Source organism: Salmo salar, chromosome 14, assembly GCF_965601325.2.
Source record: "Salmo salar chromosome 14, fSalSal1, whole genome shotgun sequence".
Taxonomy (NCBI): domain Eukaryota; kingdom Metazoa; phylum Chordata; class Actinopteri; order Salmoniformes; family Salmonidae; genus Salmo; species Salmo salar.
The window spans coordinates 28852368-28872274 of record NC_138304.1 but is presented as its reverse complement, the minus strand read 5'-3'; the positions used below and the strand labels follow the sequence as shown (position 1 = coordinate 28872274).

The following is a 19907-nucleotide window of genomic DNA, read 5'->3' as shown; positions in this document are numbered from 1 at the left end:
ACAACAATGCTCATCTCTAGGCAAGAGTGGCATGTCCCTCAACAGTAATTTGTGTGTCAGTGGGTGATAGTGAGGATTGTGTGTGTGTGCGTGTGTGCGTGTGTGTGTGTGTGTGTGTGTGTGTGTGTGTGTGTGTGTGTGTGTGTGTGTGTGTGTGTGTGGTGTGTGTGTGTGTGTGTGTGTGTGTGTGTGTGTGTGTGTGTGTGTGTGTGTGTGTTGTAGGGAGGGGGGTCATGGGGTTACAGTGTTCTTGGCCTTTTAAGGCAGGGCCAACAGGGGTTAAATATGAGCTCTGCTATTGCAGGGATACAGTTCTGAAGCCTCCATTCATCTTCACCTCTTAGCAGTGTTGAAGGTAAATGAACACTCCGTAAACTATTATTGAGTGATAATTATTACATATATCTAAATCTAATTGTAGGATTTATTACTGTTTTTTTGACAAATGATTAGTGGTGTAATGAGACATGTATGGTGGAAATGCAAAATGTAACATAAAGTAACCTTGAACTAATTTGGCATTTTCTCTTTCTCACAGTGCAACCATGGGTGATGCAGAGATGGCGGTGTTTGGGGCGGCAGCCCAGTACCTGAGGAAATCTGACCAGGAGCGTCTGGAGGCCCAGACTCGTCCCTTCGACATGAAGAAGGAATGCTTTGTACCAGACCCCTTGGAGGAGTTTGTCAAGGCGTCCGTCACCAGCCGCGAAGGAGACTTGGTCACTGTGCAGACGCAGAATGGGAAGGTCAGTGCTTTACTTCAAGTGACCAAGTTGAATTCTGCTTCCATTTTCCCCCCCAGAACAAGGTTGTAAAATCATGCAGAATTAAGTGGTTAATAAATCCTTGTTCACGTTGCAGGCCTTAATGCTCAAATCCGTTTTGTTTTTCAAATCAGTTTTGGAATACTGAATGTCCAAACAGCAAGTTACAAATGACCAAATCGGATGTGTGTGTTCAGACAGCAGTCATTTGCTGACATGTCTACGCTAGTTGTCATAGTAATGACGGGTGTGTGCGCAGTGGTGTAGGTTGATTAGTGTAGGATGACCCTTCCAAAAGGGTTCTTCAGCTGTCCCCATAGGAGAACCCTTTTTGGTTCCAGGTAAAACTATTTTGGATTCCATGTAGAACTCTGTGGAAAGGGTTCTACATGGAACGCAAAAGAGTTATACCTGGAACCAAAAAGTGTTCTTCAAAAGGTTCTCCTATGGGAACAGCCAAAGAACCCTTATTGGTTCTAGATAGCACCTTTATTTCTAAGAATATTTAACTCAGAAGTTATGTAGCAAGCTAACGTGACAACAATGCCTGCCATGGACATTTCCCAGTTGCTTTGCATGTTCAAAATCATAGTGTAAGAACACTTTTAAAGTCTCAAAGGATAATATGATCCAACTTTCAAAAGTAGTCCTTTTTGGCTAGCCTCAGTAGGCAACTAGCTAGGTAGCTGTTTAGCTTTCCAGGACAGGAATCAGATTTGTATCTGATTTCAAACCACCTATGAAGGTGGTTTGAAATGTGGCTTGGAACATTTTATTCCATATTATTTTGGGGCTGTTCAGACTGCAAGAAAAATAACAGATTTGAATCGAATATGAGTCACTTCAAACTGCCAATGTGAACAAGGCTTAACTGTCTTTACACAATCTCTCTAATTTCTCACAGACTCTCACCTTCAAAGACTCTCAGATTATGCAACAGAATCCTCCCAAATTTGACAAGATTGAGGACATGGCCATGCTGACCTTCCTCCACGAGCCTGCTGTTCTATACAACCTCAAAGAGCGTTACGCAGCATGGATGATCTATGTGAGCACATGAGAGTCGCTTCATCATTAAGTTCGAAATTTGAATCTTAAATTGACAACTTTTTTCTATGTAAATTATCCCCACCAAAACCATAGTAATACTTTCCAATGTTAGGCCTTAATTATTCCACTTAAAATGTTATGCCCTTTCAACTGAATATATATTTTACAGACCTACTCAGGGCTGTTCTGCGTCACTGTCAATCCCTACAAGTGGCTGCCAGTGTATGATCCATCTGTGGTCATAGCCTATAGAGGCAAGAAGAGGCAAGAAGCTCCTCCCCACATTTTCTCTATCTCTGACAATGCCTATCAGAACATGCTGACAGGTAAACTAAAATAGCTACTTTAGAAAATATGTAAGGGAATCATAATGATAATTAATTCTGATAATTGTATAAAATTGCATTTTTATAACCTGTATAGACCGTGAGAACCAGTCTATTCTGATCACGTAAGTAATACACTACCCATTCTACTCACATGCTTTTAAAAAGTGCGTTATCTGTCATGTTACATAAGATACTGTGATAAATGCTATTTTTAAAGATTACTGTGTGTTTCCAGTGGAGAATCTGGTGCTGGAAAGACTGTGAACACCAAGAGAGTCATCCAGTACTTTGCAAGCATTGCAGCTAGTGGCGGGAAGAAAGATGCAGCTGCCCAAAACAAGGTATTCAATCTGTGACAGCTTTGACACGCATATTTTCAGGATTGAGCAGTTCTGTAGCTATTTGTAAAGCTAATCATCTAACATGTGTTTCTATACCATTCTAAGGGAACTCTGGAGGATCAAATCATCCAGGCTAACCCAGCCCTGGAGGCCTTTGGTAACGCCAAGACCATCAGAAATGACAACTCCTCAAGATTTGTGAGTTTCTGATGGATATTCTTATACAGCATTAATCACCCAAAAAGAAACTAACAAAACTATTCTATTTAGGGTAAATTTATCAGGATTCATTTTGACACTCGAGGAAAGCTTGCTTCTGCTGATATTGAGACATGTAAGTCCAAAGATAACAGACTTTGAAAAATCTGAGAGAAATTGTCAACAGTGGCTGTAAGAAATGTATTGGTCTACTGTTCTAAATCACCTTCTTTCCAGACCTTCTGGAGAAGTCTCGTGTCACTTTTCAGCTGAAGGCTGAGAGGGACTACCACATCTTCTATCAGATCTTGTCAAACAAGAAACCTGAATTACTGGGTCAGTACCACAATTAGATAACAATGGTGTATTGACTGCATTCATTTGTGTAGTGTAATAATAAGTAATAGCATGTCTATATTTGTCTTTCTATGTCTCTCTTCCCGGCCTCATGGGTATACAGAGATGTTGCTGGTGACAGCTAATCCCTATGACTACGCCTTCATCTCCCAGGGGGAGACAACTGTGTTGTCTATTGATGACGCTGATGAACTGATGGCAACAGATGTGAGTTGCTTATTCACCGTCCCTCTGGCCGTCCCTCTGGTATTCTTTCATTTGGGAAAACATTTGGGAAAACAAAGTGCTGTCTTGTTGAATTTCAAGCGAGCTTGTTATGTTGCATACAGCACCAGGCAAAAGTTTGGACACAGCTACTCATTCAAGGGTTTTTCTTAATTTTTTTACTGCTTTCTACATTGTAGAATAATAGTGAAGACATCAAAACTATGAAATAACACATATGGAATCATGTAGTAACCAAAAAAGTGCTACACAAATTGAAATATATTTTGTATTTGAGATTCTTCAAAGTAGCCACCCTTTGCCTTGATGACAGCTTTGTACACTCTTGGCATTCTCTCAACCAGCTTCATGAGGTAGTCACGTGAAATGCATTTAAATTAACAGGTGTGCCTTCTTAAATGTTAATTTGTGGAATTTCTTTCCTAATGCGTTTCAGCCAATCAGTTGTGTTGTGACAAGGTAGGGGGGTATACAGAAGATAGCCCTATTTGGTAAAAGACCAAGTCCATATTATGCTAAGAACAGCTGTAATAAGCAAAGAGAAACAACAGTCCATCATTACTTTAAAACATGAAGGTCAGTCAATCCGGAAAATGTTAAGACCTTTGAAAGTTTCTTAAAGTGCAGTCGCAAAAACCATCAAGCGCTATGGTGAAACTGGTTCTCAAAGTAAAGAAAAACCCTTGGATGAGTAGGTGTGTCCAAACTTTTGACTGGTACTGTATGTAAAGTGAACATTGTAGCCTACCCTGTTCTTGGTTTGAAATAATAATGTCCACTATAGCAGAGCGGTCATTACATCCTGAAATGTCAGTGGGGGGTTTTAAATGACCAATTCTTACTACTACATCGCTTTGCTCTTCTTCTCCTCCACAGAATGCTTTTGATGTGCTGGGCTTTACTCAAGAGGAGAAAAACTCAGTGTATAAGCTGACTGGTGCCATCATGCACTATGGCAACATGAGGTTCAAGCAGAAACAGCGTGAGGAGCAGGCAGAGGCTGATGGCACTGAAGGTGAGACCTGGCTAAAAGCCAAAAGCATTGAGATGAAATAGTTCTGTGAATCCATGGGTAAACTCACTGGTTTTCTTTCTCAGGTGCAGACAAAGTCTCATATCTCATGGGCCTGAACTCTGCTGACCTCATAAAGGGTCTCTGTCACCCAAGGGTCAAAGTAGGGAATGAGTGGGTCACAAAGGGGCAAACTGTCCAACAGGTGAACTATACCATTGGTGCCCTTTCCAAAGCTGTGTATGAAAAGATGTTCATGTGGATGGTTGTGCGAATCAACCAGTCATTGGAGACCAAGCAGGCTCGCCAGTACTTCATTGGTGTACTGGACATTGCTGGTTTTGAGATCTTTGATGTGAGTTTATAAATAGACAATTATTATCAAATATCAATTTAGGCTCTCAAAGAACACTATCAAGTAATATTCCCGATAGGAACCTTTATGTGAAAACCTAACTATCTAACCATCTATAATTGCAGTACAACACCTTTGAGCAGCTCTGCATCAACTTCACCAATGAAAAGCTGCAACAGTTTTTCAACCACCACATGTTTGTTCTGGAGCAAGAGGAGTACAAGAAAGAGGGAATTGAATGGGAGTTCATTGACTTTGGCATGGACTTGCAGGCTTGCATTGACCTCATTGAGAAGGTAACTGAAATACTGTGAAGGCAAGTGAGCCGTTAACTGCATCTATGGGCCAAATTAAATATAGCTATAATATGATACATACTACTAAATATGATTGTATCAGACAACAACCTCTCAGTTGAGTCAAGTGAACTATCTTACCTCTACCTTCCTCCGCTCAGCCAATGGGTATCATGTCCATCCTTGAAGAGGAGTGCATGTTCCCCAAGGCCAGCGATGCTACCTTTAAAACCAAGCTTTACGACAACCATCTTGGAAAATCCAACAACTTCCAGAAGCCCAGGCTTATCAAAGGGAAACCAGAGGCCCATTTTGCCCTGGCTCACTATGCTGGTACTGTGGACTACAACATCAGCAACTGGCTGATGAAGAACAAGGATCCCTTAAATGAAACTGTTGTAGGATTGTACCAGAAGTCTGCAATGAAGTTACTGACTATCCTGTTTGCCAATTATGCTAGTGCAGACTCAGGTATTGTACACTTGGTCAGATATTCACACTTCAATAAGATTGATCTTCATAAAGAGTAAAGCACAAACTCTTCATGGGTGCCTGAATGACTGAAGGATTTCTGTAGGCTAAATTTCTTTATTTTCTAACTTCAGCCGACATTGGGAAGAAGGAGAAAAAGAAAAAGGGATCATCTTTCCAAACGGTGTCAGCACTTCACAGGGTATGTAGTTGCATTGTTTTATACAGCAAAATATTATTTGAAAATGAAATAATCTCTAAAATATTTCTATTTTTAAAACAAGCTATAGAAAGTTTGTTGCAATTTCAGTTTAATTCACCAGAAAAGACAGAACAAATATTACAACAAAAATGATGGTTAAACTCAAATATCCTAATTGATAAAAAACATTTTTTTTAAAGGTGCAATCTTTGTAAATTATATCATAAATAGGACTGATGGAGTTATGTCACACATGAAGCTAACAAAATATATCTAAATGTCTGCTCTACCCAAAATTAAACAAACTAATTGCAGCATTACCACAAAAATGGAAGAGGCAAGTGGAAGGGGGAGAAAGTAAGGAACTTGTCTGTCGGCCCTGCATTAAAGACCAAAATTGTTTAAAGAAAAGTCTGATAAATAAAAAAGTATTGACAGCTGTGCCATATAGATTGCAAAATAGTTAGGAAGAGATTTTTGATCTACCGATTCCATGGCACATGGTTTATAAACTAATACACAAAACGAAGCCGGATGAAAAATGTAGTTTTTCAATTTCAATTATTATACAAAATTCCTGCAACCAATAGAATGTTATATATATGGGGGATACAACCATCCCAGCTCTGCAGAGACAGAATCATTAGGTCATTCGTTTTGGTACTGTCCATATGTAGCTTGTTTTTGGATGCAGGTTCAGGAATGGCTGAAGAATTGCAACATTTACCTGGAGCTAACTCTGCAAATAGCACTGATGGGTGATTTGAAAAGTCATAATCAATCGACCAATAATATAATAAAACTCTTATAAAAAATGTTTATCTTTAATTTACAATCTGTAGAAACTATGAGAATAGAAAGGTTCATAACTTTTGTGAAACAATCACAGCACAGTTGAAAAATATATGGCACACAGTAATCAAAAACTGGATGGTCTTCAGAGATTGATGGGAGGGGTTGAGGGTAGCTGAAGGATGGGACTTAAAAACAAACAAAAGAACTATTGTAAAATATACTGTGTCCGTAAAATGTATATACTGTACTATGAATAAACTGGAAGAGATAGCCTTAGTGTTGTTGTCCATTAGTTTACCTTAATTAGGGGAGGGGTGGTAGGGTTAGGGGAAAATATTAATGTAAAATATATATTTATTTAACTAGGCAAGTCAGTTAAAAGGATCCGCCCATTTTTTTAAATTTTCGCCTAAAATGACATACCTAAAGCTAACTGCCTGTAGCTCAGGCCCTTAAGAAAGTATATGCATATTCTTGGTACCATTTGAAAGGAAACACTTTGCAGTTTGTGGAAATATGAAAAGAATGTAGGAGAATATAACACAATAGATCAGGTAAAAGATAATACATAGAAAAAAACAACCGTTCTTTTGTATTTTTTTTTGTACCATCATCTTTGAAATGCAAGAGAAAGGCCATAATGTATTATTCCAGCCCAGCTGCAAATTACATGTTGTCCACTAGATGGCAGCAATGTATGTACAAAGTTTTAGACTGATCCAATGAACCATTGCATTTCTGTTCAAAATGTTATATCAAGACTGCCCAAATGTGCCAAATTTGTTTATTAATAACTTTTCATGTTCAAAATTATGTACTCTCCTCAAACAATAGCATGGTATTCCTTCACTGTAATAGCTACTGTAAATTAGACAGTGCAGTTATATTAACAAATTTAAGCAACATCCTGCTAATCGCATTAGCCTATGTTAGCTCAACCGTCCCGTGGGTGGGACACCGATCCGGTAGAGTTTCATTAAGAACAAATTCTTATTTACGATGACGGCCTACCAGAAGGCAAAAGAGATTGCATGGCAGCAACACATGCAAACACAGCATGGTAGCAACACAACATAACAACAACATGATAGCAACACAACATGGCAGCTGCACAACATGGTAGCAGCACAAAACATGGTACAAACATTATTGGGCACAGACAACAGCACAAAGGGCAAGAAGGTAATAATAGTGAAGACAGCAAAACTATGAAATAACACATATGGAATCATGTGGTAACCAAAAAAGTGTTAAACAAATCAAAATATATTTTAGTTTCTTCAAAGTAGCCACCCTTTGCCTTGATGACAGCTTTGCACACTCTTGGCATTCTCTCAACCAGCTTCACCTGGAATGCTTTTCCAACAGTCTTGAACGAGTTCCCACATATGCTGAGCACTTGTTGGCTGCTTTTCCTTCACTTTGCGGTCCAACTCATCCCAAACCATCTCAATTGGGTTGAGGTCAGGTGATTGTGGAGGCTAGGTTATCTGATGTAGCACTCCATCACTCTCCTTATTGGTCAAATAGCCCTTACACAGCCTGGAGGTGTGTTGGGTCATTGTCATGTTGAAAAACAAATGATAGTTCTACTAAGCACAAACCAGATGGGATGGCGTATCGCTGCAGAATGCTGTGGTAGCCATGCTGGTTAAGTGTAGCTTGAATTCTAAATAAATCACAGACAATGTCACCAGCAAAGCATCCCCACACCATCACACCTCCTCCTCTATGCTTCACGGTGGGAACTACACATGCAGAGATCACCCGTTCACCTACTCTGCGTCTCACAAAGACACGGCGGTTGGAACCAAAAATCTCACATTTGGACTCATCAGACCAAAGGACAGATTTCCACCGGTCTAATGTCCATTGCTCGTGTTTCTTGGCCCGAGCAAGTCTCTTCTTATTATTGATGTCCTTTAGTAGTGGTTTCTTTGCAGCAATTTGACCATGAAGGCCTGATTCACGCAGTCTCCTCTGAACAGTTGATGTTGAGATGTGTCTGTTACTTGAACTCTGTGAAGCATTTATTTGGGCTGCAATTTCTGAGGCTGGTAACTCTAATGAACTTATCCTCTGCAGCAGAGGTAACTCTGGGTCTTCTTTTCCTGTGGCTGTCCAGTTTCATCATAGCGCTTTATGGTTTTTGCAAAGAAGGAAAGAAATTCCACAAATTAACTTTTAACAAGGCACACTTGTCAATTGAAATACATTTCAGGTGACTACCTCATGAAGCTGGTTGAGAAAATGCCAAGAGTTTGCAAAGCTGTCATCATGGCAAAGAGTGGCTACTTTGAAGAATCTCAAATATAACATATATTTTGATTTGTTTAACACTTCTTTGGTTACTACATGATTGCATATGTGTTATTTCATAGTTCTGATGTATTCACTGTTATTCTACAATGTAGAAAGTAGTAAACATTTAAAAAACCCTTGAATGAGTAGGTGTGTCCAAACTTTTGACTGGTACTGTATTTATATTTACAAAAAAAAAATCTATGAGGGATTTGAAATTATGCAGAAAATTACATTGATGGAAGTCACAATCTATCTGCAATATTAAAGCTGATCTTCCCCCTTAACATTTTTTTCTGGTAAAACTTTGGTAACTGTGGGAATTCACTCTCTACCACAGGAAAACCTGAACAAGCTGATGACTAACTTGAGGTCTACTCACCCTCACTTTGTGCGCTGCATCATCCCCAATGAGACCAAGACTCCTGGGGCCATGGAGAATCCTCTGGTCATGCACCAGCTGCGCTGTAACGGTGTGCTGGAAGGAATCAGGATCTGCAGAAAGGGCTTCCCCAATAGAATCCTGTATGGAGACTTCAGGCAAAGGTATTGTAAAATATAATACAGTACTATCCCCTTTTAATCATGTAACACATTTAAATACTATTTACCAGTTTCCTTCTTACAGATATCGCATATTGAATCCTGCTGCTATCCCTGAGGGAACATTCATTGACAGCAAGAAAGGAACTGAGAAACTGTTGGGTTCGCTTGACATCGATCACCAGCAGTACAAGTTTGGACATACCAAGGTAAGATTCAAAGCAAGGCTTGGATGAAATCCAAGGGGTGTTGTACTAAAGCGCATTGCTCTTGACTTTTAAATTACATTTCACCAAAATATCCTTTTTGTTAGGTGTTCTTCAAGGCTGGCCTTCTGGGTCTATTAGAGGAGATGAGAGATGAGCGCCTGTCCAAAATTATCACTGGTATTCAAGCCAGAGCCCGTGGTGTTCTGTCACGAATGGAGTATAAGAAGATCCTTGACCACAGGTATTTATATTGACACGCTATAAAATGTATCCATCTGAAGTAGTTTTTCAGTTTATTCACAAGCACTGGTGTGGGAATATAGTCCCATGCATGAACGTGTTAAAGTTACCAATGGTTTTCTTCAAGGGAGGCATTGCTTGTCATCCAATGGAATATCCGTGCATTCATGGTGGTCAAGAATTGGCCCTGGATGAAGCTGTACTTCAAGATCAAGCCTCTGCTGAAATCTGCTGATGCCGAGAAGGAATTGGCCAACTTGAAGGTGGAATTCATCAAGCTTAAAGAAGCATTTTCCAAGTCTGAGACTCGCAGAAAGGAATTAGAGGAAAAGATGGTCTCCCTTCTGCAAGAAAAGAATGATCTCCAGCTTCATGTCCAGGCGGTGAGTTACATTTATAATCACATTTCCAAAAATTATAATGTTGTGGCTGACTGTTGTATCAAGCTTTGGTCTCCAGCACTCTACTACAACATCTACCGTACATACATCTTTACCAAAAAGCTAGCTTTCAGTACAGGGCGGCAAGGATACTGACATGGCACACAACTTCAATTACACTGCACTGTCAATTGTATGTTGTTTGTATGTTGTTTGTATCTATATATCTACGAGGTGTTTGGCAGGAGCAAGATAATCTCTGTGATGCAGAGGAGCGATGTGAGGAGCTGATCAAAAACAAGATCCAGCTTGAGGCCAAAGGCAAAGAGCTGATGGAAAGACTGGAGGATGAAGAGGAAATAAATGCAGAACTCACTGCTAAGAAGAGGAAGCTGGAGGATGAGTGCTCTGAGTTAAAGAAGGACATTGATGATCTGGAGCTCACTCTGGCTAAAGTGGAGAAGGAAAAGCATGCCACTGAGAACAAGGTAATTCTTAATCGTTGAATCTGTATGAAGAACACAAAACATTTTTTAGAAGGTTAAAAGCAGTGTGCTCAGCCTACACTACCGGTCAAAAGTTGAGGAGACTAAATTACTTGGTGTGTTACCTTAGATTGTAAACTGTCATGGTCAAAACTTATACAGTACCAGTGAAAAGTTTGGACACACCTACTCATTCAAGGGTTTTTCTTTATTTTTACTACTTTCTACATTGTAGAATAATAGTGAAGACATAAAAACGATGAAATAACACATATGGAATCATGTAGTAACCAATTTTCTTTTAACAAATCAAAATATTTTATCTTTGAGATTCTTCAAATAGTCAAACACCCTTTGCCTTGATAACAGCTTTGTACACTCTTGGTATTCTCTCAACCAGCTTCACCTGGAATGCTTTCCCAACAGTTGAAGGAGTTCCCACATATGCTGAGCACTTGTTGGCTGCTTTTCCTTCACTCTGTGGTCCAAATCACAAATTTCCACTGGTCTAATGTCCATTGCTCGTGTTTCTTGGCCCAAGCAAGTCTCTTCTTCTTATTGGTGTGCTTTAGTAGTGGTTCCTTTGCAGCAATTTGACCATGAAGGCCTGATTCACACAGTCTCCTCTGAACAGTTGATGTTGAGATGTGTCTGTTACTTGAACTCTGTGAAGCATTTATTTGGGCTGCAATTTCTGAGGCTGGTAAGTCTAATGAACTTATCCTCTGCAGCAGAGGTAACTCCGGGTCTTCCATTCCAGTGGCGGTCCTCATGAGAGCCAGTTTCATCATAGAGCGTGATGGTTTTTGCGACTTGAAACTTTCAAAGTTCTTGAAATGTTCTGTATTGACTGACCTTCATGTCTTAAAGTAATGATGGACTGTTGTTTCTCTTTGCTTATTTCAGCTGTTCTTGCCATAATATGGACTTGGTCTTTTACCAAATAGGGCTATCTTCTGTATACCCCCTACCTTGTCACAACACAACTGATTGGCTGGAACACATTAAGAAGGAAAGAAATTCCACAAATGTACTTTTAAAAAGGCACACTTGTTAATTGAAATACATTCCAGGTGACTAGCTCATGAAGCTGGTTGAGAGAATGCCAAGAGTGTGCAAAGCTGTCATCAATGCAAAGTGTGGCTACTTTGAAGAATCTCAAATATAACATATATTTTGATTTGTTGAAAACTTTTTTGGTTACTACATGATTCCATATGTATTATTTCATAGTTTTGATGTCTTCACTATTATTCTACAATGTAGAAAGTAGTAAAAATAAAGAAAAATCCTTGAGTAGGTGTTCTAAAACTTTTGACCGGTAGTGTATGTTGTCTCTTCACAGGTGAAGAACCTGATTGAGGAAATGGCAGCTCTGGATGAAATCATTGCCAAGCTGACAAAGGAAAAGAAAGCTCTTCAAGAAGCTCACCAGCAAACACTGGATGACCTACAGAGTGAGGAGGACAAAGTCAACAATCTAACCAAGGCCAAGGCTAAGCTAGAGCAACAAGTTGATGATGTGAGATCCTATGTAGAGATTATATGGTCTTTAAATGGAAAAAATGCTAACAATCAGCTAGCAATTTTAATTTGCTTCTTATCCTCTGAAGCTTGAAGGGTCCCTTGAGCAAGAGAAAAAGGTGCGAATGGATCTTGAAAGAGCCAAGAGGAAGCTGGAGGGTGATTTAAAGCTGTCCCAGGAGAGCGTAATGGACCTGGAGAATGATAAACAACAGCTAGAGGAACGCCTCAAGAAGTAAGATAAAAAATCATCACAAAATATTACATTCTACTGCAAACAAATGCATAAACGAGCTACCAATGAATGATTCCACTGATTCCACAGAAAGGACTTTGAAGTCAGTAATCTGATCTGTAGGATTGAGGATGAACAGGGCATAATAATTCAACTTCAAAAGAGGTTGAAAGAGCTTCAGGTAATGAAAAAGTACAACGTCCTTAATCGATTTTAACTCTTCAACCATTTGTATATTTTACCATGATGATGCTATTTTGTGCTAGGCTCGTGTAGAGGAACTGGAAGAGGAGCTTGAGGCAGAAAGAGCTGCCCGAGCCAAGGTGGAGAAGCAGAGAGCAGACTTGGCCAGAGAGCTGGAGGAGATCAGTGAGAGGCTGGAGGAGGCTGGCGGAGCCACTGTGGTCCAGATTGAGATGAACAAGAAGAGGGAGATGGAGTTCCAGAAACTTCGCAGAGACCTTGAAGAGTCCACTCTGCAGCACGAGGCTACAGCTGCCACACTCAGAAAGAAACAAGCTGACAGTGTGGCTGACCTGGGGGAGCAGGTAGACAACCTGCAGAGAGTGAAGCAGAAACTGGAGAAGGAAAAGAACGAACTTAGGCTAGAGCTGGATGATGTCCTCTCCAACATGGATCATGTTGCAAAGTCAAAGGTAAAAAGTCCATCTAAGAGAAAGTACAATGTTTTTTTCCATTTGGTCACTGTTAACCTCTTGAATTTATTTTTTCTTGTCTTTCATCTTGAAGATTAACTTGGAGAAGTTGAGTAGAACTCTAGAGGACCAAGCCAATGAATACAGGACCAAGTATGAGGAAACCCAAAGATCCCTCAATGACATTACAACTCAGAAAGCCCGACTTCAAGCCGAGAATGGTAGGTAGAATAACTTCTGTTTCTGGATATTGCAATAAATACTCTGAATGAGGTAACAAGCTGAAGTCTATTCTTCAACCACTTACTTTCTAGATGAGATTGGAAGACAGTTGGAAGATAAGGAATCTCTGGTCTCGCAGCTGACCAGAGGAAAGAATTCCTACAGTCAACAGCTTGAAGATCTAAAGAGACAGCTGGAGGAGGAAGTCAAGGTAATTTAGACCATTCATTTTGTTATTGATAAATGATGATGCCCTCGTCATAAAATTAATCCCATCTGTCCTTGCTCCCTTAAGGCAAAGAATGCACTATCCCATGCATTGCAGTCTGCTCGCCATGACTGTGACCTGCTTAGAGAGCAGTATGAGGAGGAGCAGGAGGCCAAGGCTGAGCTGCAGCGTGGCATGTCCAAGGCTAACTCTGAGGTGGCTCAGTGGAGAACTAAGTATGAGACTGATGCCATCCAGAAAACTGAAGAACTGGAGGAAGCCAAGTAAGGAATGAGTGCTATTTGTTAGAATCTTAATACCTGCTAAATAGAAGCAACATTTCTCAATGAACAAATACTCAATGGACCGAGTCCAAAATAATAAATGCCATCTCCTAAGTAAATTTACTTAAGAGTTGGTATTTATTATTTTGGACTCAATCCATAGAGTATTTGTGTGAGCCTGAAGTTTGGAGAAGCAATGAAATGATATGCCACATTTTCTACTTTGTCTACTTCATCTACAACTCAGGAAGAAGCTGGCTCAGCGCCTGCAGGACGCTGAAGAAGCTGTGGAGGCAGTGAACGCTAAGTGTTCCTCCCTGGAGAAGACCAAACACAGACTGCAGAATGAGATTGAAGATCTCATGGTGGATGTGGAGAGGTCTAATGCTGCTGCTGCCGCCCTGGACAAGAAGCAAAGAAACTTTGACAAAGTATGCAATGCAGTTCTTCAATTTACAAGTGTATCTGAATTCCTGAATTCTACACAGCAGAAACAAAATAATAGGCTTACTACAACACTTATAAAGAGTCATGATTGAAGTCAAATGGCTGCTGTATTATATAATGTAGGTCCTGGCTGAATGGAAGCAGAAGTATGAGGAGTCTCAGAGTGAGCTGGAGAGCTCCCAAAAGGAGGCCAGGTATCTGAGCACTGAACTCTTCAAGCTAAAGAATTCCTATGAAGAATCTTTGGATCAGCTGGAGTCAATGAAGAGGGAGAACAAGAACCTTCAAGGTGAGTAAAGAGCTCTTTGTTTGAAATGTTTTCAGCTCTGCCAATGTTCGCATCCATGCACTGAAGAGCAAACAGCTCTTTTATGAAACAAGGTTCTGCAAGTGCCCAATATATTTTTCATATTTCTTCATTGCAACACCTTTTTCTCAGAGGAGATAACTGATCTGAGTGAGCAGCTGGGTGCGGGAGGAAAGACAATTTATGAGTTGGAGAAGGTCCGTAAACAGTTGGAGCAAGAGAAGGTAGAGATCCAGGCTGCTCTGGAGGAAGCTGAGGTAAGAGTGCAATTTCAAATCTTCCCTGGTTCTGTCTGGATTGGCCATTTTACATCAACAACTGTCATTTTCAGTTTAAATCTTTTGATGTGTATTCTAGGCCTCCCTGGAGCACGAGGAGGGAAAGATCCTCAGAATTCAGCTTGAGTTAAATCAGGTCAAGGCTGACATTGATCGCAAGTTAGCTGAGAAGGATGAGGAGATAGAGCAGTCCAAGAGAAACCTGCAGAGGAACATTGATACCCTGCAGAGTTCTCTTGAGGCAGAGTGCAGAAGCAGGAATGAGGCCCTCAGGCTGAAGAAGAAGATGGAGGGAGACCTCAATGAGATGGAGATCCAGCTTAGTCAAGCCAGCAGGCAGGCAGCTGAGGCCCAAAAACAGATGAAGAGCGTTCATGCTCATCTGAAGGTAAATTAAAACAGATTGCCATTTGACTGGGCACAAACTGGTTGAATCAACATTGTTTCAACATAATTTGTCAACATATTGTGATGTGGAATCTATGTGGAAAATACATTAGATTTGAAAAAGTAATCAACATAAACAGTTGTTTTGAGGGTGAAATTTCAACCACAGGATTATGTCATCATGGTAACCAAATTTCAACATAAACAAACATAAAATATGTTGAATTTCTACCTTTCAAACAACGTCAGATCTTCAACGTTATATTCACTATAAAACATTATTTTCTTTAAAGGCTGGGCAGCACCCCCAACTGGAGAATTGATTTATCTGCAGCTACTCTTTGGTCTTTCATCCAGGGTTTTAACCAAGCACAGCTATAATATTTGTCACTGACTATTACTAATGTGCTATCTTGAGAATGAGTGTTGAGAGATCTCCACATAAAAACAAAATATATTCACTGTTGCTATAGAAGTCAAAGGTTAGTTTAACAGAGGAAATTAAATATGACCATACTTTATCACTCATCATCAATGATGCTATTTAGGCCTATATAGCATTTGCAAAGTCATCAACAGCTATTGTTTCAATTCAACCCAGAATTCAACTAAAAATAGACAATACAATAGGCCTAGGGTTTCAAGCTCTATTTCAAATGTAATGATATTGAATTGTGTTTGGTTGTCAATGCAACCAAATGTCATGATTTGAAGGAGATATATATTCTGCTTGGATAGTTCCATCTGTGCCAGTTATTCTAGTTTTAATTCCAGTTTGTCTACAAATTAATTAATGGCACATAGCAAAAGATAGATCTCCTTCAAATGTTGATATTTGGTTGCTTTGACAACAAAACACAATTCAATATTACTTTTGTAATAAAGTAAATAGCCTAAAGTTAAGGCTATCTTAAATACTAATGTAAAACTCAACCTTAAAATAAGTAGCACATCCATGGCCACATTGAGGTTACTGTAGCTATACATGTCTTCCTATGTAATCATATAAGGCGTGCATGTTAAAGATAGCATGCATAGGTCGTCACAGGTCTGTGGAGATCTTCATAGTTGCTGCAGAATCTCGAACAGCATTGATCACTTGCACCATGTACTTTTAATGTAATCTCAACTGCAATCCAGGTCACTTGGTCTGCTATTAGATGAAACACAGTAATAATAATCTGTTGTATAAATAAGCAAACTATCTCACATTGTATTCCCATTTGAACTTTGCTGTGCTTTTAAACTGTTGAAAGCATGATAGACATAAACCAAAAATAAGACATTGTTTTTTCATTGGAATTTGGTTGTGCTTTTAGATGGTTGCAAGCATGGAAATTCAACTAACTTTTGGCTGTCTTTTTGAGTGGGTGAATATAGTTTGTAATCTCACTGATCAACATCTCAACCAAATATTACCAAGTTATCCACATTGAAATGACGTGGTGTGCCCAGTGGGATGGTGTGCCTAGTAGATACTGCTCAAAATGAGGTATCTCCAACATTGCATATTTCTCTCTAGGATGCCCAAATCCAGTTGGATGATTCTCTCCGTTCCAATGATGATCTGAAGGAGAACATCGCCATTGTAGAGAGACGTAACAATCTGATGCAGGCAGAGCTGGAGGAGCTAAGAACCTGTCTTGAACAGACTGAGAGAGGCCGCAAGTTGGCTGAGCAAGAACTGCTGAATGTCAATGAGAGGGTGCAGCTTCTGCACTCACAGGTAAAGTATAATCACTAATTATGGATTTCCTGCAGTAGCTGAACATTGTTAATTGAACAGAGTTAATTTCTTAAAATCTATGAGTAGAACACTGGCCTGCTGAATCAGAAGAAGAAACTTGAGGCTGACACCGCCCAGTTTCAGACTGAGGCAGAAGAGGCAGTGCAGGAGTGCAGAAATGCTGAAGAAAAGGCAAAGAAGGCCATTACTGATGCTGCCATGATGGCAGAGGAGCTGAAGAAAGAGCAGGACACCAGTTCTCACCTAGAGCGTATGAAGAAGAACATGGAGCAGACCATCAAGGACCTGCAGCACCGCCTGGATGAGGCTGAACAAATTGCCATGAAGGGGGGCAAGAAGCAGGTGCAGAAGCTGGAGGCCAGGGTAAGTGTAACTTTACATGACATATTGTACATACTGTACATAAGAAGACACTAAATAATAATATTGCATCCTGTAACATGAATGTTATTTCTTTGTTGTGACAGGTGAGGGAGCTGGAGAATGAGGTTGAGGCTGAGCAGAAGAAGGGTGCTGATGCAATCAAAGGAATTCGTAAATATGAGAGGCGTATCAAGGAGCTGACCTACCAGGTATCTTTAGTAACTCCGTCATTGGCTGTCCAGTCTTTTGACCTGATAACGAATGGGGTTAACCTTTATTTTGTCTAAAATTTACAGACTGAGGAGCACTGTAAGAATATGGCCCGTCTTCAAGACCTTGCCGATAAGCTGCAGCTAAAAGTAAAATCCTACAAGAGAGCCGCAGAGGAAGCTGTAAGTGTGGACTTTATGCATTCATTCTTGAGGTACTGTCCACCTGTATTAGCTCAGGATACATAATGTTTGTTTTATTTCTGTACCACAGGAGGAGCAGGCCAATACTAACCTGACCAAGTTCCGCAAGATACAGCATGACCTGGACGAGGCCAAGGAAAGGGCCGACATCGCTGAGTCTCAGGTCAACAAGCTGCGTGCCAAGAGCCGTGATGTTGGTTCCAAGGTTAGAATTTCTGTAAAATATATGATCTATGGTTTCTGACCCTGGCAAATGCCAAACAACATTTCCACTATATTTTGATAGATGGTTTTTATCTTTTGATGCCAGATTTCCACTCACTGGCTGTCTCTCTTTGTCTCCTTTCTTTACAACATTCCCTGACATTCCAGAAAGGATTTGATGAAGAGTGAGGCATTGGACCCTTCTGAAAACCATGTTTCTGCTGTGTGTAGTAGTGTGGAATAAAATGTCTTCAATCAGTCTGACAATTATGTCTCTTACATTGTGTCCCAGGTACCTATCCTTGGTCAGGAATTGTGTGGAATAAAATCTCTTCAATCAGTCTGACAATTATGTCTCTTACATTGTGTCCCAGTTACCCATCCTTGGTCCGAGAGATTGAATGCTAAATTATCATCACCAAACTAGAGTATTTCGAAACATACACGCACATATTGAATGCAGGTTACAGTTTTTTGTCATCAATCTTGTTCTGGAGGCAGTTCTGCAGAGTTGTCACTAGCTGGCACAGCCACAAAGTCATAAAATCTGATTTTAAACCTAACCCTAAGCTTAACCATAACCACACTAATGCCTAACCCTAACTTTAAATTAAGACCAAAAAGCAAATGCTTGTTTCATGAATTTTTACAATAAAGCCCATTTTGACTTTGCAGCTGGCCTATCTATACAAAAATCGCTACATTCTGCCTCCCAAAAAAACCTAATGACAATAAATGTCAACCTGCATATTGAATGCTTACTGACATTTTTAAGACTTCATTTACAAATACTAATTGCAACAGTTATAATATTTTCCTATTTTCACTAAACAAACAAAAGTGTATAGGGTAGGACATGACCTGGTTAATTTGCCAACTCTTTACCATAGCCACTTATCTACAATATATCTATATCCATGACCATCTAAGACAGTTAGATGGTGATGAGGCTATCTGGGGTATCATGAGGTCAAGCACCCTCTTTGGCACAGGGATAAGGTTTGAGTTAGAAGTGAACTCGAGAGGGGCCCAGCAGGGGTGGATTGACAGACAGAAAAGGCGTGTGGTGGGGAGGACGGGTGGATGGGCTTAAGTGTTTGAAATGTGAGCTGATGATAGCTAAAATAGAGAGATTAGCAAAAACCTTGTTCTCGAAATAGAGCCTTAAGGAAAGCATCAGGGTGTCAAGTTCGCACAATAAACCACCTCAAATAGAAATGTTCCTGCACAGCAGGAAATGCAAACTTATAGAGTAAGTGAGGTTAAAAAAGGCTTCTAAAGATTATAATTTCCAATACAAAAAATCAGACTTGATTTACCTTAACGGGACATGTGTTAACCCTACAAAATATTTTCAATAATTATAATTCACATATATTTTGTATTTTTTTATTTCACCTTTATTTAACCAGGTAGGCTAGTTGAGAACAAGCAAAGCAGGACGACACAAACAACAACACAGAGTTAATGTCACGTTACTGTCACGTCCTGACCAGTAAAGGGGTTATTTGTTATTGTAGTTTGGTCAGGACGTGGGAGGAGGTGTTCGTTTTATGTGGTTCGGGGTTTGTTGGGATATGTACAGTTACACATGGAATACAGTGAATAATACAATAGAAAAAGTCTATATACAGTGTGTGCAAATGAGGTAGGATAAGGGCGGTAAGGCAATAAATAGGCCATAGTGGCGAACTAATTACAATATAGCAATTAAACACTGAAGTGATAAATGTGCAGAAGATGAGTGTGCAAGTAGAGATACTGGGGTGCAAAGGAGCAAAATAAATAAAATAAATAACAGTATGGGGATGAGGTAGTTGGATGGGCTATTTACAGATGAGCTATGTACAGGTGCAGTGATCTCTGAGCTGCTCTGACAGCTGGTGCTTAAAGCTAGTGAGGGAGATATGAGTCTCCAGCTTCAGTGATTTTTGCAGTTCGTTCAAGTCATTGGCAGCAGAGAACTGGAAGAAAAGGCGGCCAAAGGGGAATTGACTTTGGGGTTGACTAGTGAAATATACCTGCTGGAGTGCGTGCTATGGGTGGGTGCTGCTATGGTGACCAGTGAGCTGAGATAAG

At 40.0% G+C, this 19907-nt stretch overlaps 1 protein-coding gene across 1 annotated transcript; it reads left to right on the top strand.

Annotated features, from left to right (window-relative positions):
- Positions 1 to 544: 544 nt before the first annotated feature.
- Positions 545 to 18177, top strand: LOC106569202 (myosin-7). Its single transcript, XM_014140319.3, has 36 exons — positions 545 to 746; positions 1669 to 1812; positions 1984 to 2140; positions 2238 to 2265; positions 2379 to 2484; positions 2590 to 2682; positions 2755 to 2818; positions 2920 to 3018; positions 3143 to 3246; positions 4141 to 4279; positions 4363 to 4631; positions 4757 to 4927; positions 5089 to 5398; positions 5533 to 5600; positions 9037 to 9242; positions 9325 to 9448; positions 9553 to 9689; positions 9816 to 10071; positions 10314 to 10556; positions 11899 to 12075; positions 12167 to 12312; positions 12403 to 12493; positions 12579 to 12968; positions 13063 to 13189; positions 13283 to 13401; positions 13486 to 13682; positions 13930 to 14113; positions 14253 to 14418; positions 14569 to 14693; positions 14794 to 15102; positions 16624 to 16827; positions 16915 to 17211; positions 17316 to 17420; positions 17508 to 17603; positions 17695 to 17829; positions 17997 to 18177. Exons 1-36 carry the CDS (start codon positions 546 to 548, stop codon positions 18015 to 18017), a joined length of 5808 nt encoding a protein of 1935 aa, XP_013995794.2. The 5' UTR covers position 545; the 3' UTR covers positions 18018 to 18177.
- Positions 18178 to 19907: the final 1730 nt, after the last annotated feature.

Excerpts from the sequence above, each read along its gene's own strand:
- LOC106569202 (XM_014140319.3), top strand. The coding sequence starts at position 546 with ATGGGTGATGCAGAGATGGCGGTGTTTGGGGCGGCAGCCCAGTACCTG. Across the intron at positions 12,313-12,402 it reads CTAGAGGAACGCCTCAAGAA|AAAGGACTTTGAAGTCAGTA; the intron begins GTAAGATAAAAA and ends CTGATTCCACAG. Across the intron at positions 13,190-13,282 it reads CCGACTTCAAGCCGAGAATG|ATGAGATTGGAAGACAGTTG; the intron begins GTAGGTAGAATA and ends CTTACTTTCTAG.